This window comes from Pseudopodoces humilis, chromosome 5, assembly GCF_049639895.1.
Source record: "Pseudopodoces humilis isolate 2021_Gansu_Grassland_sample_001 chromosome 5, ASM4963989v1, whole genome shotgun sequence".
NCBI classification, from domain to species: Eukaryota; Metazoa; Chordata; class Aves; order Passeriformes; family Paridae; genus Pseudopodoces; species Pseudopodoces humilis.
The window spans coordinates 27638980-27663319 of NC_142204.1; the positions used below are offsets into that span (position 1 = coordinate 27638980).

At 35.8% G+C, this 24340-nt stretch overlaps 1 protein-coding gene across 5 annotated transcripts in view; it reads left to right on the forward strand.

The window, feature by feature from the left end:
- The window catches only part of ANKS1B (ankyrin repeat and sterile alpha motif domain containing 1B), a 412516-nt gene that overhangs the window by 79384 nt on the left and 308792 nt on the right, over positions 1-24340 (forward strand). For all 5 annotated transcript variants that reach the window (XM_088055377.1, XM_088055378.1, XM_088055379.1 and 2 more), the window contains exon 9: positions 20040-20180. In XM_088055377.1, coding sequence (XP_087911503.1) covers positions 20040-20180 — 141 coding nt within the window. The remainder of the gene's footprint in view (positions 1-20039; positions 20181-24340) is intronic.

Genomic DNA, 24340 nt, shown 5'->3' on the forward strand with positions numbered 1-24340 from the left:
GTAAAATCAATGGAGATCAGTATGTTCAGTACTAGTCTGAATTTTAAATGTTAACAGAATCTGATTGAAAATGCCCCCAGAAGAACCAGCTAAACATCCTCAGTTATTTTTCTTATACATTTTATTACTATATAGCTTTCTTGGTAGTCTAATGATACTGAAGGCTGAATCTCTAACACAGAAAATTGTGGTTTTGATACTTCAGTGATTTCCAAATACAGTTGAAGATGACTTCATTGCTACTAATATAATGAATAAAGTACTCTCGGATTCATTTCATCTTTATTGTAACAAGGTTTTTGGTGGTTTTGTTTTTCTTTTTAATTGAATTCTCTTCCTCAGCCAGTTTCCTGGTTTCAGCTGGTTTAGGCTGAAACTTAAACCATGACATGAAATAAATGTGATTGCCCAGGAAATAAAGCAGAGAGCAAAGAAAAACTGCTACTTTCTAAATTTCATTTAATATTTTTCATAAGTTTAGGAAAATTATGCTCACTTACGCAAGTGACATGGCAAGTTAAAACTTCATGTTTGGGAGGATTTATTATGACATGTATAGACAAAATGAGATTTACAAAGATGCATAGCTGCCTTGATATGCAGTAGATACTTTTGTAAAGCCCTTCTACATGTTTGAATGTTTAGATGCATAACTCATACTGAACTCAATACGAGCAAGATACTGATCCCATTTAAGCATTTTTAGACACTTGTCTAGTGTCTCTCTCAATTTAGGTGCTAACTGCTATTTAAATCTTCTCAGCTGCTGTTTTGCAGAAAATATATTCCATATAAATCCGTCTGCTCAGGCCTAAATGAAATACAATGTGAATAGAAAGTATTCAGACACTAAATCTGTAATTTCTGTGACAGGGAAGTATCAAGATAAATTAGGCAATATATGTTTTTGATATTTCATATATTTTTATTGAACTAGATGTGGAAACAAATCTTCAAAACTGGGATTGTTTGAAGCATTTCATGGTGCTTTCCTACTGTGGTATCCAGCTTTTCTTTCAGAGAAAACTGTATTCAGGATGATGGGTGTGCACTCCTAACATGAAATTAGGATGGAGGTCAGAACTTGTTTTCCTCTGCAGTAAACCCAGCTATACAAATCTGTATGGAGAGGACTCTGCTGTGGTGTGAGATTTTCCTGTTTGTTCTAAAGCATCCATTTAATTTTTTAATATATTTTAAGGTTATTTGATCTGTTCAGTTTCTACCTGGCTGCCTTGCATAAAAAAATAAAAGTTGCTTCCATTTTTGACACAATGACTTTTAATTTTGGGCAGGTGCTGCCTTGCCTTTCTGTTTAGACTCCCTGTGTAGTACATTGGTGATGTGAAAACCCACATGCTCTGTAAGGGGCCATGTAAGAGTAATTGGGAAGAAGCACTAAAGTGAAGAGATATGTTTAGCTCTGAAAATGATTGCACAGGTGAATGCTGTCATACTGCTCTGGGGGCAGGAGCAGCAGACATAGTCAAGGAAGATGTGTGACAGTACAGTGATGACTGAAGAAACTTAAATGAATATTTATGTATAAGAACATGAAGATACAGAGAGAGAGAGAAGTGAGGATGTATATGGATGTGAAGAGTCAGAAATAGATTCCTTGGATATGTATTAAAGAAGAGAGATTCTTGCAGCTTTTTCTGACTTAAGTTTTCTTTTCTATGGCAAACTTCTGTAAGAATCTCAATAGGTTAAGTGGGTTCTCTTCTGTTATCTGCATTTGTTCAGCTCACATTCGTTTCTACTGCACATGCCAAGACCCTTTGGAAGTATGGGCAGCACAGGACACCCTATGGAATCTGTCTGGAGCAAAGACTTTCTGCCTGTTGGACTGAGCATTGCCTTTCTCTGTTACCAGCTCCAACAGAGGGCTGGAACCACATCTGGTGTGCTTCTACTTCAGGTTCAAATCAGCAGGTTTTTCCTAACTTCCATTGCTGGCTGTGCTGGCATCAGCTCTGAAGAGGTGTAGAAGTTAGCTTCCTGTTGATAATGTGTTAGGTGTTGCCATTTCCAGACCAAATGTCAATCCCAGAGACAATGACTGTTGAAGGTTTTTCTACTTGTAGTTCAGCAATCTGAAAATTTCTGAATCCCAAGTCATGCCACTTTGTGACCCTTAGGGAAATTCTGCAAAGGCACTGGCTGCTTGGACATCTGCAATTTTTTGCATCATGCAAAAAGAAATAGGAGAGAGAGAAATAGAAATAGGAGTGAGAAATAGGAGGCCAAGACTGGGGAGTTTCTGATTTGAGTAGTAATTTGTGGATCATAAACTTAGGAAGCTGGAGCAAAGAGCATCAGGAGCCACCTCACAAGGATAACGTAGGCCTGGGAAAAAGAAGGCATCAGGGAGCAGAGGGTATTTTAAAGCATTTTTTAAACAACTGACTCTTTTCAAGAGGGCCAAAACTGCTCTGGCTAAATGAAGTTATGATTGATTTCAGACTGCAGAAAGGAGTGTCTGTCTATCCAGAATGCATAGTCTGGAATTCTGTCCTGAATTTTAACTGCTTACCTTTATTGTTTGAAACAGTGGGGCTCACAGTTTTTGTTTAGTGTAAGGGTAGTGTGGATGCCTGTTTCTAATGCAATAGCTTGACAATAGAGTCTTCATCTGGAAAAGTAATGTTCAATTCTGTCCATGGCATAAGGGTAAGTTTCAACATTGGTTTTATCATCTCCCAGATAAAGTACTGATCATCAGGCTGTGATCCTTTCTATTATTGTTTCTGCATTGTACAGCCACTGAAAAAATACCAGTGCCATCTGGAGAGCAGGACTTTGTATGCCTTCTTCACAGGCACATTCTCTTTATCTGGTTTTAGGCATCTTGCATTGTTTGTTTCTCAGTGATACAGCACTTGTGGAATTCTATACTTTGAAAGAATTGGGTTGGAAGTCTTCTACGTCAAGTTGAACAGAATTGAATCCATTCCTCCATTTCATGTGTTATTAGACAAGCAGTCATCCAACAACATAACAAGTTGTTCTGGAATGTTTGTAGTAAAGAACTACTTCTTTTCAACAAATTTTGCATTGAAAACCATTCATGTTTTTATTACTTTATAAGTTTCTGTTGGCCAGGTGTGTGATTTGTGACAAGACATTGAATCCCCAGAGATTTATGCGCTTACAGTGTTTTTTCAAGTAAAATAGGAAGCAGAATTTGCACAGGTCTGAGATTGCGTGAAAAAGAACAAAAAGAAAAGAAAAGAAGAAAGAAACTGTTTGGTTTAATCATCTGAGTTCCAAATTTCTAGTCAGCTTTGACTTTTAAATTTCTTTAGGACACGGAGGAGCTGACTAGGAAAATTGATGGTCAGGATCTTGGGGACTGGAGGGCATCACATCTGGGAGAGGGAGAGTACAATTTAGCAGTAATTAGAAGTAAGGACAGTAACAGTAGACCCATAGTGTAGACATAAATAGGAACAGATCTGGAGATGAGCAAAAATGTCCCCACAGGATGCTTTCCTTCCAAAAGTTGAAAGGGGAACTGTGACAGAAGAGCAGATTTTTAGCTTCCTGAATGGGAGGGAATGATTAATGCAGAGGGAGAAAAGATTGAATGCTGAATAGCAGAAAGTCAGATGAGAGCAAGTTAATGTGATTTTTCAATTTAAAGAGTACATTATAAAGGATAAACTAAAGTCAAAGCTGCACTGGAAATGTCATAATTTAAAGGTTTTCTTTTGCCACTCTGGCTGTGTTTGGTGTGCTGTCATGCAAGATATTAATGCCATGTTTCCTAGTCTGTCTTTACTGGTCATTGGAAGAAGTACATTACAACATACCATGCAGTGAGCCCCACATTGTCTCCACAAAATTGTTCATTGTCTCCACAAAATTAAAGGCCAGATTGAACACAGTTTTGCAATTTTACTTCAGAGAGACTTCCAAAAGACATTCATAGACCTATGCATCATTTTAGTTGGAATTCCTATTATTTCTCAATGACTTGTATGCTGGGTGGGGTTGACAGTCGGTTCACAGATTTTTTTGCCTCCAGTTGCTGTCTTTGTTTTTCCCATTTTGGTCATTGTGACATGAATGTACTCTTTAGTTGAGCTGTGTATGCAAAGGTGTGGAAAGCCCTGACTGATGCTGCACAGGCAAGCTGAGGAAGCTTTATACTTGTGTATCGCTCAGTGCTGACGTATTACAGTTTTCCTATGTTCCCTAAATAAAAATCTTTCAAAAAACCTAGAATTTGATTGTTCAGTGAGTCAGAAAAGAAGCTGTGCTTCAAAACTTATTTCAGAAAACATGAGGTGGAAAAAGATATAGGAAAATCTTTCCCTTTATCACAGTTCAATTAACTAAGGTGTTTCCTTTTCAAGCTGATTTAAGTACGATTGCTAGAAAAATCAGATTTCGACAGTAAATTATAGCAGTTTCACATTATTTTGGGTTTTTTCCTTTTTTTTAAAGTATAATTAAAAAAAATATCTATTTTCCAATAGATGGCAGTCTGGTTCAGTAATTTCAAGAACAAAAGCAACCATCTTATATAAGAGTTTTCCAACTTTTTTCATTTCTGCGTTAAAATTGTGCATTTTAACACAGCTGATAGTCCAAACTGCTTAAAAATGAACACCTTTAATTCCTCTAGGACAAAAATTTATGGAACATCATGACATACTTTAAGCTACAAACTAAAATGTCAGGACTAAATTTAGAAGTGTATCATGGCAGAGGTTGCATACCAAGTGTGTATTAAGCAATCTGTGTGAACTGAACAGCAAGCAAGAAAATTTAAATAGTATAATGTACATAAGTTTATAACATACAAAGCAGGGATCCAGAAAAATTAAGTGTGTCTGAAAAATTAATGGAAGTCTGTCAAAGTGTGTACTGTGAGAATCCTGAGCTCTAGCAAGAAGATTGCTTTAGATTCCCCTGTCCAGGTTTTTCTAAGAGCATTACCTGTTTCCTGTCAGGTGCAAGGTTCCTGTATACGTGTTCATGTGAGGACAAGTAATTCTAATTGTATTATTAAACCCAGAAATGCACTGTCTTTATTGCAAAGTATTTGTATGTTGCTTTTCTTAAGAAATAATATCAGAAAATAAAAATATGGACTTTTTGTACGTGTAAGAAATTCCTATGGATATCAAAGAGTATTTTACTTTTTACTTGCTTTACCCAGGCTGTGACTGCAAAAAAACCCAAAACAGTAGGAATTAAGAATTTCTTCACTTGCATGTGTTTGTGTGTATATACATTTGCTAGATATACACGTTGGACACAGTAAATCTCAGACTTTTTCTTTTGTAAACTTCATATATTTTATTTGAAAAATATTTTCCTAAAATTGACTCTTAAAAGGGCTTCATCTTACTTTGTATTCAAAAGTTTATTTCAGTCCTTGTTTTGAAAGGTGCGATTTTTTTTCATGTAGGAACCAGCACTATTCCATATTTTTTGTGAACTCCTGAGATTCTTTGAGCTAAAACTAATTTTAAAATGTGCCACTTCAATAGAACTCAGGCTCCAAATTGATGTGTATTCTTCAGAACCGTCTCTTTAATCTTGTGTGTTAGGTGGTTGCTTGCAATGTTTGCTTTTACATTTATGCTGTTGTGTTCAGAAGCATAATAAAAAAAAAAGTGTTACTGATTTTCAAGTGCAAATGCAATATCTTACTGTCTTTGGATTTGTGACATAAGTGTAGATTAAAGAAATAGTTCCAGAGAGTTTTCCAGCAGAGTATGTATTAAAGGGTTTTGCTTAATTATATGGCATAAATACTGAGAAACTTAAGATGCCCCTAATTTATTTGTTTTTAAGCTGAAGATAGTAAAACCGTGTAGTAACTGCACTACTGTGGGATTTCACAGAAGTGGCAGCAGCATATCTGTTTAAATTTAATGTGGTTATATAATATATTATAAAGGCTGACAGCAGTAATTTAAATTTAAACATGAGGAAAGGTTCTGTGTAGTCTCAGGGAAAAGATTTGGATTTCATCACAGGCATATAAATGTCAGTTTCTGCTTAATTCTGTCATCCAGATTGGGAAGTTGATACTTGTGCATGTTGAGAGAGTGGAAAAAATATACTTAAAAATATAATAACATTGCTGAAAACAGTGATGATACATATTCAAAGATACAGTTTTTACTCTTGTGTCAGAGTATTAAGAAGATGACTCTATATAACAGCAATAAAACTATAATCATATCTGGTTTATAACTAAGGAGAGATTCAAAAGCATCGAATTATGTGGTTTTGAAACAAGTTGACTAAGAGAATATATTAGGGTGGATGAAATTTATGCATGGTTTTTCAGAAGTCAGTTATTCTGATTAATTTTTTTCTCTAAGAAAAAGAGAAGTTATTTTTTTATAAAAAGCGCACAATTTCTTTTTTATTTCAAAAATTAATAATCCCTAGAACTTGTTGAGGAATATTTAAGTAAACTATTTAGTAGCATTATTCAAAAATACTGTTTTGGTTTTTACATTTAATATAACATTTAAATAAATAATAGCTGGATTGAAATATAATAGCTAAGAGTGACCAAATGTGTTTGAGTAAAATAATTGCTTTCTTGAGCCTTTAAAAACACTGCACACTTGCATACATGCATTATTGAGAGAGTGATACAAAATTTCACAGAACAATGATGATGAGCAAGCCAGAAGTATATACAATGGATTACTAATGAGGATACATTAAAAACACATTCCAGAACAATTTTGGTTTCTTATTCATTAGGGAATATTAAGATAATCAGACCTGATTGTATGGGGGCTTCAAAGACAGAAACAGATAAATTTTAAATTATTTAATATAGTAACATTTGCTGAATTTGATAATAAAGCTGCAATGTATTTTGCAGGTATTTATGATGTATTAAAAAAAGGAAGAGAATTGTATTGAGAGACAGTTTGGAAGATAGTTGCTTTACTGAATTCCCTTTTTGTAAGAATATAAATATAAATTTATATATATAAGTATATGTAAATTATATATATAAGTATAAATTATATAATTTAGGTATTGCCAAATTTTGATGTTTCAAGAATTTTGTATTAAGTTGCTCTTTCACCCAGTTCAGTTATAAATCCTATTTTGCAGCATATACTGACTCTTTTCTCTATGTGAAGTAAAAGTATCTCTCCCAGGATATGTAAACATAATTTTTTGAGATTCCCTTGTTGGAAAGGTCTACCCACTCTCTGAAGATAAGATTATATAACTTTAAAAATGTATTTTTAAAAGCTACCACCCAACTAAAAACCATCTGCTACTCCCAATTTCTAGTGCACACAGTAGTATTTCCCACTGAGAACTGTTGTTGCTGCTAAATTTTTTCATTAGATAATTATAATGGGACATCCAATACTAAACACTTGGTCAGCATGGAATGATATACTTTCCATGAACTCCTTTACAAAATTATTTCTAAATTCTATTTAAATATGAGCTGGTGATTACAAAGAAGCAGAGGGAAACCAACTCAATACAAATTTTGCCCCCTCTTTTAGGCTACCTAGTGAAGGGGAGTTCAGACATTCTAAATGTATCCTTTCCTAACCTGTGTTCTGTAGCTATTAAAAAACATGATATTCTCTATCTGTAAGTCAGGCTGTGCTTCACCACAGTGTTGTAAAAATGTAAGTTAGGGGGGTCCTAATAGCAGCTATGTGGAACTCTATGCAGAATAATTTGCCTGGCATCATGCTTCACAGCTGACTAAATTAGCCTGCAGCTCCCTGCTGCTGTGATTTGGGGTAGAAGGATTGCTAGACAATCCTCCAGCAAGCTGCACAGACCTAGCCTGTGAGAAAGCCAGTTCATCTTAAAGAATATAAAATCTCAAAACATGACAACGCTTAGTGTGATTTAAAATACATGGAGTTAAATATAACCAGGGAAAGGTTGGACAAACCACCAGTTCTAATCTGCATTAAAAAGTACCTACTCTTTTTTCCACTAGAATGATTTTCTGGAATATTTAAGCAGTCTGTGCAATTATGTGTGTGCAGCAAATTCCTTGGCTATCAGGTACTAGCAGGAAAATAGCTTACAGACAAATGTATCTCTCTGCATGCTGTTATGTGTTTAGCTTGCAGTGGTGAAGCCTAAAGTTATCTAATCCTTTTTCTCCAGTCGGTCACATTGTTTACCACCGTGACCCTGTATTGCTGTTTTGCAGATTGTGTGCTCTAGACACAGGAATTGTCTTTTATTGGCTGAATATGTGCTTCTTATATGTTAAAATCTGACAGAGTAGAAAAGAATGAATGTTTTGTGCACACCCTCCATAATTTGCAATGCTTCAGGCTTGTTCTTTCTTAAAGCTTTCTTTTTCCTGACTAAGTTATCTTAGCATTTTCAAGTTTATTTTGTATGTAAGTCTTTCCATACTGCCAAGCACTTTGACTTGCCCTTCTGTGGACCCTTTCATCTCAGCTGAATCTTTTACATAAGGATCTTGGATATGGGTTTAGAATTTTTTCCGTATAAAGTAATTATAATACAAGCTTTTTAGATCGAAGAGCTTGTTTGTCTTTATGGTTATAAAGCTGTGTGTAAATTTGGGGTGCTCTGGCAATGATGAGTTAAAATTTGTCTACTCAAAAATTCTGTTTGACAGCTAGGTTTTATTAAATGGACTACAGTAGATTTTATTTTACAAGGGCAATTTTAATTCAGTACTGAGCACATATGTAATTTGAAGAGTCATCTCTGTTTTATTACACTTATATGAGCACCAAAGATATCTACTAATCTCGGTAGGATTAGCCAAGATCTGAGGACTTTATCAGAACTGATCTTGAAATCATCTTCCCAATATGAAATATATTTACTTTCATTAAGTATCTTTTTTTTATATGTTACTCAATGCTTTAGAGAACCCTTTTTCTCATCCATGTTTCATGATTTCTTTTTAACATCCCTGAGCTGCCTGTGCCATTGTGCTGCAGTTGCCAGTGCTGCATAGCAGAACCTGTCTCTTCCATTTTTTTTTATGCTCTCAGGGTCCGTCATCCTGGAGTATTCAGTAGTGTACAACACGATGCCCATTTTTAAGCTGCAGTCTCCAGATTCATTTGGGACCTTCCAAGGGAGTTTCAGTCACTTCTAGAGGACAGAAGGAGAAAATAATACCAAGAGATTTCCACACAGACTTTTTTAATGTTAACATCAACTCTCTTTTTGTGATATTATTATAAAACCAAACCATCAGGAAGACTAAGTTATTGGTCACCATAGGTGCTTCCCTCAAGCCCTTACCTTCCTTAGAAGTCTGTCAAAAAAAATTCAGTCATGGACTGCTACCCTCCATTTCCCTTGGGTTTCCCCTCTCCTCAAACTGTTCTCAGTCAGAATCATATTTCCAGATTCTCCTTCAAAGAGAACAAAAAGTTCTTTTCATCTTTCGTGGATCTCTCAAAATGCTTTTCCTGCCTATGTGATTTAGAGCATCACCAGTAGGAGTGCTGATACTCCAAAGGTATATTGGCTTATCACATTTGAGCAGTAGAGTATGGAACAATGTACGTGGTCTAGAAGGAATATGGAAGACTTTGCCAACATTTTGGTACAATCAGATTTTAATTTTTGAAAATATATTTTTTTGCTGTCTGGAAAAGCTGCTTTTGGTAGAAAATAAGAATGAGCTTAGATATGTAGAAGATTTGTTTTTCACAGTTGTATGTAGATATTTACCTGAGGGAAAAGATAATTGAGTTAATAAGGAATGAAGGAGAATCTATCTTGGAATCTAAACAAAAACCACATTGTTTTAGAATGTTTTTAGCTTTTGATGTTTCTGCATTTTAAAAGATGGGAATTTCTGTAATATTTTAGAACTCTTATCACTGTTGTCAGCAGTGATAAGGGACCAGTGCTTTTTCTTTATAATACATAGTGACCTAAGAATAAGTGAGTGGTATACCTACACATCAAGTTACAAACAGTAGAGGGAAAAAATATTAAATGTTTTTGTATATACCTAAAATCAACACTGATTTAATGTCTATTCCATTAATGTAAGAACAAAGTCATTAAGCTTGGAACTTGCAGTGTAGCCTGATGATCATCTGACAGGAAGTGCATGAGAAAAATAAGACATATGGGTATGTCTCAGTTGTTTTCTCTAGTGAGTAGAACAGCATCATTTTATCGCAATGGTATAAGCAGGAGATGGAGCCTGCTAATCCATCAGAGCTATCTGAACTTCTACAAGACCCAGTAAGGGTTGGAGATTAAATGTATGGTTTCACTATATTTTATTCAATGTTTCTTTTTGAAGTTGACTAAGTAGGTACGTTCTTAGAAGCAGCAGTCTCACTTTCCTTTCTTTGCTTCTTAAAAAGAGGTATACAAATAATGCTAATTGTAAATAGTGTGCCATATTTCACAGGGCAAAATGAACACCCATGATAAGCTAATACAAAATAATGCTTTGTTTGAAAATTGTTCAGTAGCTGAAACTAGAGCATTGGGCAGTTTGTTTGGACTACTTGTTTAATTCTATTTTTATTCTATCCTAATTTGCAACAAGGCATATATAATAAATTCAGTATTTTTCTCCTTAAGTCTTGAAATAGTTGACCACTCATAGCATAGTGTTTCATTGCATTCTGTTGACAGATTTTTCCAGCCTCCATTAACAAGCTTGGCAAGTACAAAATTAATAGAAAAATATACTGGACCAGATCCTATACCTCTATGAAATATAGTATCTCAAGGAATTCAGTTAAGGGCAAGCACCCAGTTATTTACTATACTTTAGAAATGTTTGCCCAGGGACATCAAGAGTGTGCTAGAAATGCACCCCCTTAGCTTTTTTGTGACTTTAATATATACTGGAATCCTTGCCTGAGTTCAGTGGTATAAATTTTTTAACTGAGACTAGAATCAGAAACCAGATTTATTTGATGTGTTGTGTCACATGATGCACGTGTTGGTCCTTACACCAGTTTCTTTATTTTTCCAGAGAAATGTGAGGGTTGAATGACTTACACAATTTTTGAGTATCTATTTTCATTTCTCTTCTCTTGGCATCTATCCTTCCTAAACTTACCACGAGTTTCAGTTTTCATGAGGGAAAATATCAGAAGGGGTTATTTGCTTCAGTAATTATTTGAGATCAAGCAATTTGCATTAATACTACCACTATTATTTTTGTTCATATTGGTGTTCTGCGTAATATCTCGGAAATATGGGCTGTTCACAATCTGCAAAGAAGCACTCTCAATACTGCCTATCAAACAGACAAAAATCATATTAAAATATAATTACTTTTTTTATTGCTATGCTGGTCTTTCTTTCAATTATTAATAGTTTCTTACTTATGGATATTGGAATATTTATTGCCTTGCCTTTGTCTCTGTCAGTGGTGTTTCCTGTAAGAAATTGAAATAATTTTAACAGATCATGATCACTTATTTAGTCATTGATACTTCCTAAGAAGTGTAGTGCTTCACAGGAGTTACAGATAAAAGCAGGTTACTGACTGACTTGTTTACCTATATTTTATAGGAGCCTAATGACATTATATTATGACTTGCTGGAGAAAGAATTTAAATATTAAGTCTTCAGATACCTATGAATGTGTCTGGAAAAGAACATAAAAGTGTGCTTGTATTGTGCTGGATCTGAATGTGAGGTGTTGAATCTAACACAGGCAAAAAGAACAGTACCAATGAGCTAGCATGGGAAAAGCACCCCTTGTCCTACATCTTCTGGCAGTAGGGGTTATTGAGATGACTGCAGTGACATCACTGGTTTAATTATATAAGTCAGGAAAAAGCAGCAACTTGCAGTATGTGAACTTCACACTGGCAGATTTTCCTACCAGCCATAGCAAAGAACTTTGCCTTTCTAGTGAAGATGATTTTGAATGCTGCTTCCACGTGCCATGTAAATCAGGCTGCATTGAGAGCTGTTCTCCAGTTGATAGTATTCTGCATCTCTGATGGGATGGGTGTGTGTGTGATCCTTTTCAGCACCTCTAGAGGAGTCTGAGTCATTGCTTGCACTTCTGAGAACAAAAGGTAGATTACTCTTTGACTGATCTTTTCCAGTTAGGCCTTCCACTTCTATAGCCTGCTAAGACATTTCAGCTGTCAGCTGTTCTACTGTGTTGTGTTTACATTCTGTTTAGCACTTGGCTGCCAATATGGCAAACCACTAGTAATTTGTTACTTCTGGATCTGTAAATCATCTAGCAAAAATGTTTTTAAAAGCTCTTTTGATTAGCTCTCAACCAGCATTCATCTTCAGATGACGAACGCAGTACTGTATATAGTTCTTCTTTAGATTGGCTTTGTCTATTCAGGTATGATTTTCTTTTATGTCCTTTATTAAGCCAACAGCAACTTAATGGAATAATAACTGCATTTTCATTAACACATATCTACTGAGAAATATGTGTGCTAAATAAAAAACTGTGCACTGGAGGAGTAATAAAGTGGTGACTTCTGCCTACTCTCTTACCACCTGATTTTTTCCCCTAATTTAATTTCTCTTCCTTCTGCTCTATATCATGACAAATAATGTATTTTCTATAAGTTTCATCATACTGCCACCCACTTACCCACCCTCTCTTTCACAATTTTAAAAATGGAAAAATGCATGGTTTACAGCTGATTTTCATGGCAGTTATATAGTGGAGTTTTTCAAATGTTACATGATATCATTGAGATGGTATAGGGCTGTTACAGAGATGTTTCTGTAGCTATTCTCCAAGAAATATTTTCTCTGAGACATTTAAAGCCAAAAATTGTGGTCATTACTTTTAATTATGATTTTTTCCTTTATGCAAGGGCAAATAGTCTGTAGCCTTTAATTCTATTTAATATTTTTAAAATTATTAACACTTGATTTTGCTTTTCTGTGGGCTCCTATGCCCTTCAGTGTCAGTTTTTTATTTTTCATCTGGTACATGAGTTTTTCAGTGAGTCACATTTTGGAGTGAGTCATGTGCATATTGATTCAGGGAGACGCATAAGTCTGTCATTAACATGAGAAATTCCATGAACTTAATTGGAACTGTTCCTGTGGTTAAATTTCAAGACTCAAAAAAAAGTTACCAAATTCCTTCCCTTTTTGCACAGCCCATATTTGTATATACCCTTCCTACATACCGACATAGGTCAAACCTACCATGACTGTGGGATGGAAAGGCATTCCTAGAAACGCATTTCTGTAGCAGAGTGTCCTTGCTGTCTATATGACTTCCTGGGTGAATTCTGTTTATGCTTCATGTGTTCTTTCTCATGGTAAAGCAAAGCACTTGAAGTGCTTTGATATTAAACATTTGAAATTAAGTGTGCAAATAGTCTGATTTATTAGTATTAGATACATGCTGAGAGTTGGACAAGACAGGTTCACTCTATTTTAGCTAATGTTAAGAAAGGGAAATTAATTTGGCAATTCAGTCCTGTCCCAAACACATATATTAGAGTGGAGTAAATTATGGAAGTGCCTGTGTTTTTATACATTATAGAGAAGTAGCTTAATCCATAGATTAAACAAATATATTAAATCAGAGAATCAAAGAACATACTGAGTTGGAAAGGACCCAGAAGGGTCATCGCGTCCAGCTCATGGCCTGCACAGCACCATCCCCGAGAGTCACACCCTGTGCCTGAGAGCATTGTGCAGACGCTCCCCGAGCTCTGTCAGGCTGGTGCTGTGACCACTGCCCTGGGGAGCCTGTTCAGTGCCCAAACACCCTCTGGGGGAAGAACCTGTTTCTAATACCCAACCTAAACCTCTCCTGACACAACTTCAGGCCATTCCCTTGTGTCCTGTAACACTGATCTGTTCTTGAGAGAACAGATCACTTATTAGGTTTTTAAATCCTAGAACTTTTGTTTTATCAATGGTTGCATCCTTCTATGAGAGTAATGCAAAGATTCAGAATCATCTTAATATTCATTATTTATGCTACATGCAAGGATGAATAAAAAATTTCAAATGTATTGCTCTACTTTCAATACATGTCCAGCTGTACTCATTTTATAATCTCATTTTTACTTAAAATTTTGACCTTATTCAGTATGCATTGTACTTGCCATTCGTTTCCAAGATGCATTTCCTGTATAATGTCAGATCCTGCTCTGGAGACAGAGTGATAATTTTGGGGTGCTCATCAGGATAGGTGTCACTAGCACTTGCCCACTCAGGGGCAGCAACTACACTGTAGTTTTCCTCATGTATGTGGATTAATCACCTTTGCCTAAAGTTAATACATTTTGTGTTTGCTAAGTGCAGCCATTTGACTTGACTCTACTGACTTTGACTTACAGGAATTTCTTCTCAGAATCAGATGTCACTGTGATCTTGAGTTCAAAGTGTGTGACTGCTTCAGATGTGGTGTTCCTTTTAGAGCCCCAGTCAGAAGATACTGTCACATGCAGCTGGGCTGATGTACAGTGGTGTAGAGACCGTCCCGCATCTGGGAATGCTAGAGCTGGGATTTGCAGGGTCAAAATAGTCACAGAATCTCTCAAGATGTTTCCTGATGTAGCCCAGCATTTGTGCAAACTCACTTCCTTCAGTTTCAGCATAGCCAGCAGATCAGGAACACAAACTTGGTGACCATCTTGGAGATGTTGAAACAACATGGCTATCATCCCACAGGGATTAAGGCAGAGGCAGGTATAGAATACATTTCTCCATCATTCTGCTGCTCTAAATACAAGACTATCTTTGTCTTCCTGATTTTTTTTTGCAGAATGCAGGAGGTGAAGTCAAACTCTAACCAGACTCATAGTGAATGAAAGGGATGCAAACTTGGAACATATTCATGAAAGAATGGCAGCAGATGTGCAGTGTAAGGTGAAAGACAAGATAATAAGGATGGAAAACAGAAGAATGTTTGTAGGGAGAAGGCCTTGGGGGATGTGGGAAAAGTTTCCCCAAGTTCTCAAAACCTTTCACCGCCTGGGAAACAGGATATATGTCATAACTGAGGCATCACCTTCTCAGGATCCTTGCTGAATCACACAAGGGCATATTTGCTTAATGCAGGGATGCTGCTGTAGAAAAATAGTAACTGATTGTGTTATGTATCATGCCCTAACGCTCTTTTTTTCTTCTGCATACCTCAGGCATTTTCCCCTGAGAGCAGCCTGGGCAGCAGCAGGGGGAGCACTGAGAGCACAGAACACTGTCACAGCTCTTCTGTCCCTGGCTTGACTGCTGCAGCTGCTGGGGACAGCCGTGGCAGAGATCAACCTGCTTATCCTAATTTATAGAAGAGATTCAGGAACAGTTTCCTTCTCTATTAGTTCTTAGTATAATGTCAAAATAGAATACTAGGTAACAGAACTGTAATTTTTTGGGTTTTGTTTTTTTTTTTCACAGTGTAAGGTACATGTCCTTTGAGCCAAGGGCAGTTAGAAGCACATCTCTATAGACATGACAGAAAATACATGTTTGACCAATTATTTCTGCAGAAGAAACTTCCTACTGACCTCATTGTTTCAAACTGAGTGGCAACATTTGGCTTATCAAATGTCTGGTTGCTTTCTGACTCCCGTAATCAGAAGGATATTGCCTTCTGGATTTCATCTTTGCTGCTCCATTTAAAAATATTTTCTTACAAAGATAAATGATAAGTTAATGTTCGTGTCTCCAGAGCTATGATGCAATAGCAAATGGTAAATGTCCTGTTATTTTGTACCTTTAAGAGTTTGCTAATGCTGTTTTGCTCTAGCAGATACTGTTTGAAAGGGTATGTGAAATGATTCTGCAAATGGATGATATTATAAAAAAAGCAGATACAAGAAGGAAAGGTTTTGATGTGTGGTTTTAGGTTTCACTGGACTAGTACAGGAAAGTCTCCTATGTATTCTGAAACAAAGGAATTGGGTCCTATTTTTCCTAGCAGTGGCTGCTTACAAATGTCAAGGCATAAAGCAGACCAGTCTTCACTAAAAACTGAGAAAAAGAGGGACTGAAAGGAAATGTATCATTTACTGTATTCCTTGAAAAACACTTGTGTAGGTAATAATACGTTAGATAGAAAATAGTTAACATCTATTGAAAGGAAGGCCATATATGAAGGTATTTGTGTATGTTTTATACATGGTGTACAGCTGCTGATCCGTAAACTTGGTAACTGTAAGTAATAGTTAAGATTAAAGCTGCTCTCACCTTCTCTTGCTGTTGACTTAAGAGTAGGATAGACTTTCTCTGCTTTTTTTGTCTGTAGTCATCATTCTCTCTGCTGATAAATATTCCTCTCTTAGATCAGGATGGAAGTTCCAAGTTATTGTGATAGACAATCTGATACACATACATGTTTTGGAGAATCAACAGCATCTTTATAAATTGTCCTTAAATCTAAAGTAGCCTAGTGTGCAGATTTTACCTTTTATGTAGATGAAGACATGAAGGGGAAGGCTTCCGTACCTAAATTTGGAAGACATAATTTAAATATACATTAAGGGTGAAAATGAGAGGTGATGTGAGAGGCTCAGTAGTGTCTGAAGAATATTTGCCACTAATTGTAGTGGTCCAGTGTTCTTATGCTAGATCTTACTACTCTCTCACTGCTGTATCATTATTATTCTCTCTTTACACAGAGAAGTTACTTTGTTAGTCTCTTACTACTGCAAGAAATGTCCAATACATGATTCAGTGTTCCAGTAAAAAACAGAACTTTTAATAAGTCTTTAATTCTCTCTATTAATATCTTGTGATTACAAAATTTTCCTTTTGCGTATCATATCTAATATTATGTCAGGTTTCCTGTTCTGTTTGGCAATATATGTTGCTTGTGCCTCTTCTGACTTAGGCAGAAGTTCCCTTACTGGAGCTTAGTATTGCAGTTTACATCAACTTTGCCATTTCATAATGTCTAATTCAATTAATTGAGTAACTGTGATTTTCATGGCATTTTAAAACTATATTTGTTTGGGTGGTTTTAACTCAAAACAGGCATAAATAAGAGGTTCTAAATTGTGCCTGTGTTTCTTTACTTGACAGAAATATCTTCTACTCTATTTATTTATTTATTTTCTGAGAAGTGGGCATAAATAACTTTGGTTTTACTAAAACTCTCCCTACAGGGCTATATCAAGGCTTCCCAGTAGCACACACAGAATTAGATTTTCATGTTCAAAGGATCTCTAAGGAGGCAAAATTAAATTACACAACAGAACAGGAAAAATTAGGGAGTTCTGGGAAAGGAATGAAGGCTGTGAGAGAGTAACAGGAAATTGTGCTCTAGGTTTGGAGTCTTATGGGTTTGTGTGACAGTCTGAGCTCTGTGAATTGATTCTAGATTTTTCTGTACCTCATCTGCCTCTGCCAGACACATCCCTCTTCCCAGGGTGTGCAACCCCAGACTACCAAATTTGGGGTACTTGTGACCCCTTTCTGTCATGCAGCTATTAAGTCTTTCCTTCCTCTTTGCAAATGCAGCTCTCTTTCCCTACAGTAATTCCCACATATCTCTCCCATTGCCTGGGAAGAACTGGGCTTCTGTCAAACAGGGATGGGTGAGAAAGGTGATGGCAATAAGTGTTTCTTCACCCTCCAAGTAGACTTTTCCTAATGGTTCTTTTTTAGTGCTTTATTGGTGTCAGAAATGTGGGCAAGTATAAAAAGAGCCATCCCTGCTCTGCAGTAGTCTGAATTAGTGTGTATTATGTTCATACCTGCATTGTCTAGTTGCATGAGAGTGCCAGTTTATTCCAGTCATGTGTCTAATGAACTCTGGCATTGACTGATCCTTTTTTGAATGATCAGGAGATCTGGCTATATACTTTCCACTTCCTCTCATTCATATTGACATTAAATTCCTGTGATTAACACTCTATCTTAGGCTAATTATATAAAATACATTTAGCAGGAATATACAACTCTCATTCTGCTTGTGTATTTGTTTTTACCGTTCAATAATTGTTTGGCATGGGTTTTTTTCACTCTGTACCTGTAATAGCTAAATACTCACGTGCTCCCCCTTCATTGCCTCTATTGTAATTCATCTTCCTTTAGTTGTGTTGAATATTTCTCGTTTATATTATGTGTGATTTTTACCTTTACCAGGTGCACTGACATTTTTATATGACTTTGGTCTTCATTCACTTCCATCGGCTTGTAAGGTCACAGCTAATGTGTATTACTTGCTTTACTGTGCTGAGCACTGCTGCAGTTTTTGGCTTTGTTCTCTAGGGGGCAAGAAGTGCTTTATTCTCTGGTACAGAAATTCTGAGATTTAAGATACAAGTGTAGAGCAGCCACCATAGAAGATGGCATTATAAATAGAGGGGAAAGACCTCTAGTCTGCTTCCTTTGTCTATGCAAATACCTAGCAATAATAGTCTTTCATGACCTACACTCTGCAGAATTAACCCAATCTTTTTAATAATCACTATGAGAATATTGGTTGCTATGGCAACATATTCTGTGGTACTACTAGAGTGTCAAAATAACCTAATGAAATACCGTACTAAGAATGTTTTAGAAATTGACTTCTAAAATAAAAAGTAAATAAATCCACCTAACTTTGCAAGATATGGCCAGATCCATGAAGTCTGCAACAAGGGAACAACCATTTCCTAACCAAGGGGAAGCAGAATAGTGGAGTGGGATCTATTGTGGTTCTAATCTTTGATGCATGACTTGAGATAGAATTTAGAAATATTTTCCCTGCTTAAATTAATGGTTTACTAACAAATTTTGTGTTAAGAAGTTAGCACAAGAGTCAAGAGTTAAATGGCCCTCAGATACTACACAATTTGAGTTAGTGCCTGTCTTTGTGGTGCCTGTGCTTTTTCTACAGCTTATGTCAGTTTGTGTTTATCTTTAGAGCTACTGCTGTTTCTCTACTTCTTTTCCCCTCTACCTTTCTTTCACTTTTCTATTCCCTTCCATGCAACAAACTCCATGCATTTCTTTAGTCTATTGGCTAAAATAATCTTCAGTTAAGTGTTGAGGCTTTTCAGATGATTTTTACATGGAGCCCATTGCAGTGCTTTAGAGTTAATGTTACTATCAGATTGATAGCTGTGGTCAGCCATTGCCTCAAACAGTGCTATTCTGGTCAAGCAAAAATCCAGCCACTTCTGAAAGAAGCATTCCTAAAGACAACATTTAGTATCTGAGTATCAGGCAAGCTGCTCAAGCAAATTTGAAACAGGCTGGAACACCTATTCCATATACCAATTTAAATAGGGACAAAGAATTAAGGTGTAAAAATTACTTTTTTCTTTTTCTTTTTTTTTTTTTTTTGTAACAATTTGTATTGGAATGAGATTTTAAAATTCATTCATTACTGGGTTAACTTTCCTCCTTCTTCTCCCACAATTAATAAAAGTTGCCACTGCAATTCAGTTGGCATGGACTATCCTGTGTAGCAAAATAACATAAATATGTGGCAATTGACCACTGTTCCTAGTTCTGTCTGTCATAGAAAATTAGGATACTGATTTAAGCAAAAATCAGCATTTTCCCCTCATTGCTCAGATCAATATGTAAGCCATGGTGTTCATAAGTCAATGACTATTCCTGATACTTTTCATCCCTTCCAGACTATAAAACAAAATAATACAGGTCAATGTTTAAATACATCTTTTGCCTACAAAATAGGGTAACACATTTATTGCTGAGAAATGTAATGCAAAAACTGAAACCTCATCTTTTGATTATTTAGTATTTTTTGTCTGCAAAAACCTTGGACCCATCCAGGCAAATGTTAGTTTTTATTCTTCGTGGAATATCCTAAACTTAATGATACAGCAAATTTTAAAGTGAAGTGAAGTAGAAATTGTCAATTTCTTGATAATAAAGACAATAAATATTTTCAATGTGTATTAATATGTTCACTCAAGTTTAAAGTATAATTGTGGATAACTGAATATGCACCTTCCTTAGAAAGTATTATTTTCATACAGCAGTTTAACAGTTGAGTGGGTACTTTGTATTAAAATAGTTTATCTTTTAGAATTTGTGAATGGGACATTCTTAAGTCCATAAGATAAAAAAGTTTCTTTACAATATATCACTTGTTTAACTCGAAAGTATTGTTTCTTTATGCACAGAGGCCTTCTTCAATGCGTTTATCACCAAGGGAGGAAGAAGATGATGATGCAGCTGAAAATACTTGTGGACCTTCTGGCTTATGGGAGGCACTGACACCTTGTAATGGATGCAGGAACCTCGGGTTTCCCATGCTTGCACAGGTATGTGATTTCCTTTTCATCATAAAACTTAGTAACTATGGAAAAGCTGCTGAATCTCTGCCTTAGCCCTTAGAGTTATTTAAAGTGTTGCCTGATTCCCGTCAAAATTGCTGCTTTCACTCTTCATTTGAATGTCAAAAGCTGGTTCCAAAATTAAATGTTGAGATTTGGTCATCCTGCTATAATACTTATTGATATCAGTTTAATATGGAGACTGATGTTTACTGCCCCTGCTCTAGATAGATGCTGTGCTAGGTAGCTTTCTTTTCCATCTGGAAAGAAATTTTGAAGTCACATAGTTTCCTTTGGGATAAGTACTCTATTTTTGACCAGCTACTAATTAATAAAGTGACATCTCAGCTACTTTCTTTATAGAATTAATTGAGGACATCATGCATAACTCAACTCATGTAAGAATATAGCCTAAGACTTCTCATTGAAGATTATGTAATTTAAAGAAAAAAATCCCCAAATGTTTTCAAATGCACATCATAATACAGAAGAGAATAAATAGAAGTGGGTAATATATTTGGGTCTAAGTCCCAGCAACTCTCAGAGCAGATCAGTCTGCAGTATCTACCAAAGCATTCCAGCAGCTGTGTCCTGAACAAGTGATATTATATTGCTACAGAACAGGATGATGCTTATTGCTGCTTCTGGGTCTCCCTTGTTCTCTCCCCCCACTATAAATTAGCACTCTCGTTTCTGTAACATTTTTCCTGCACTTTTTGTTTTGTAGCATTGAATGAAGACCTGCCAAATTTCTGTTTAGAAGTGTCTGTTTTTTTCAGTTGCATCCTTACTTGGCACTGCATTTAAATAGCTCTGTCAGATTCTTGTGTACCACACTGGAATTACATATCCTGTCTCACCACACTTCATACACTGTTGCTTTCATACCGTGACTGTACGTTTTATTCCCCTTAAGTCTCACGGGACTTGCACCTGTTAGAAGTCAATGCTGAAGCCTTCCCTGCAGTCAATGGAAACAGGATATGACCACTCATGTGCTTGAATAACAATAAGCACTGCCCTGTCTCTTGATAAAGAGCCTTTATATTCCTTTCCCCTTTCAGTAGCTGTTTCCTACTTCATACTATCCATCATTTTAGACATTTGGCAAAGTGCAGAGCTGTTGGAATTATCCTGATTTACAATAGGAGTACTATAGTTACTAATTCCTCATTTTTAAGCATTTGTTTCAAAACATATTTCTTAAATAGTACTTTTCTTGTTTAAATATCACATGTGGTTTAATTATTCTTAAACTTTCCTATGATGAACATACATGCCGTTTTTATTTCCTAATTTTAGAAAATATTTTTGTTTTCCTTGTTTCTTTTTTATGTAAGGTATACGTAAAGGGTGCTATAAAATTGAGGGATGCCTTTGAAAAGTGGAATCAAGTGTGGTTGATTGGTATGTCTTTCCTATTTACAAAGAGAGATTCATTTCAACTGTGATGTACGTTTTAAGATAGTGATTCCTGAATTAGTTTTTTCACTGTACTTAAATTTGAAGCTCAGACTTATGATATCACATACTTTTTGGTCTGAGAGCAATAAGATTTTTAATTATGAGTACAAAAAAGAGTATGTTTATTATGCTTTCATTTATGATATGACAGATTGCCTTTCTAGATTGTTTCTATCCATAAAAAATGATCACAGAGATAGTTTTGGTCTTTTGTTGATTTCTTTTTATGGGAGAAAGAAAAGAAAGTAGGTAGTGAAAAATCTCCAAACTAAAAACCAGTGAGTTTGGTTTTTACAAACTGTTGCAGTCAATGCATGCAGTTTTTCAAGCTGTTAGCTAATCTGTTGGATCTTCCACATTTACTTCAGAATACAGCAGAGAACATCTTGTTCTAAGGTTTCAAAACACAAAGTATACATGTAAGTTTCTGGATTAAGAACAGCATCTGGAATCTAAGAAATTATATATTATGTGCAACAGCATGTTTTAGGTAAAAGTACAAAAATATGTTTCTGATACTCATGTCAGTGCACAAAAGTATCAGAAAGTGCAGACTTCATCATGAAAAAATAGTGAGATAAGGGTATTTGACATGGTGTCTTAAAATTCATACTCTCCTAATGGTCCAAAAATAGGGAAAAGGGTCTATCAATTACTCTTTAACACAAACTAGTTCATTTTTACACTTCTCCTTTGTTTAAAAATAGATTTTACAATCATATAAATATATTGTGCTTGTACATCAAAGGTGAACAAACATAAAGATTGATTCTTGCTTTATATACACAGTCAGAGGCACAATGATAACATGAAATTGAGTTTTAGGTGAGATTATGACAATGTCCATCTGTGACCTAGTGAGCTAACAGTTTTCAATATGCCAAAGGAGAGGACAGTAATTGCCTTGACAAGCTTGGTTTCTTTCCTGCAGATAGAGAAAAAAGCTTGTCTGGAGGTACTTTTAGCATGCAGCATGTCATTGCTGTCTCTACTGTGCTAGCAAGTGTCGTTTGAGAAAGGGCTATTATAGAAAGTTCTCTGTAAAATGTTATATCATTTAAAACCTTGCATAGCAGTAATACAGCTATTCTCAGAACAAGCAACTCTCTTTTACAGTCTCAGAAGTGGTGAAGTGCTGGAAGAGCTTTATGGAAAAATCTTTGTTCTGTGTAAGAATTTCAGGGGTTTAGAGAAAGAAGCTGGATTTTTGGAGATTGAAATTTAGACGCGTCTTCTTAAATTAGCAGAGTGTATTCCATTTGTAGGTTATGATTTAGGGTTAATTTGGGGCTGTTGCTTTGTTCCGGAGTTAATCTTTGGTTTAGGGCAGAAATTCGGTACCCACATACATATTCACATTTCCTGGAGAATAAAGCAGCATACTCTGAATGCATATTATTCTATTTTCTTTTTCATGGATAGCATACCTTGAATATTTCTCTGCTAAGGGGCAAAGAGGGCCTGATGTACAGAGGTAAAAAGAGGGCGATCTGCACTTTCAGAGAGATGAGTGCTGCAGAATCCTATATGATCCCTCCAGTATTATCAGTTTAAAGCAAGCAGTTCACACACCTTATTATGACAGCCATACCAGCATATTTTTCTAATTATGATATAAAGTAATTTTGAGATAAGACCTGTTTAGCTCTGTCCCATTTAGGGTGCTGCTGGGTCAGCTTGGCTGGACTGTGTCTTGAATTGTGTTGTATGTATAACTTAAAAATCCTGACAGTTATTCCACATGTTTGACATGATGACAGCCAGGAACACCTCATTTGTCTAACTGTTATGAAATGAAAATGATGTCTGTAAAGAGAGCAGTGCAGTTGCTATGGAAAAATTGAACTTTGATTCAAAAGCCGTAAGTATAAGTCTTCATGTTTCCAGTTGCTGGGAAGCATGGCTCTTCTCAAAAATATATGGAAAGTTTACATAAATATTTAAATGCTATGTTTCTAGCTTAGTGTCAAGTTTTCATCTTTTAAGAGGGAATGAACTTCTGGGAGACCTTGACATTTTCCTTTAAGACTAATGAATATTCTGCTTATATAACTCTAGGATTCCTAGAGGTAGGAACTCCAGCAACTTTATCATGGGTTCTCCTGTGGAACAGAGACTTTCCCCCCAAAATGCCTTTTTATTTAGAGGGAGGGAAGAAAAAGTGGACTCCTAACTACATTTTTAGGAGATAAGAGCTGTATGTAATAGTTTCTTTATCAATACGGGCTATGGTGGGAATATTTAAAGTTTGGTGCATCTGTTAATAGGATTATGTATTTCGTGTCTGCCTTCCAGAAGATCATTTTGCCTGTCTGTACTTCTTTTTGTAAATTTAAAAAAGTAATTTTTAATGGGAAGAAATATTGTATACTGTTTGTATTGTAGAAGCTAGTTAAGGTTGTTCTGTAGAAAGCCCAACATTGAATATTATTATGTTGCAATTATTTTTACATTTTCAAAGTTGGCTCAGGATACATGAGAGATGAATGGGGTAATTAAGTAAGGAACTAACTCAATTTTCACAAAGAGATCAAATCTGCTCCTAAAAAACCCTCTGTACTGATGCTCTCATGAGAGAGGCATGCTGCCTCTATGATGTCTCCTTCTGAAGAATTTTAATATTGGAAATTTTATTTGGCATTATTTGTTTTAATTTTAACATATTCTTTCAGTTTGAACTCCCT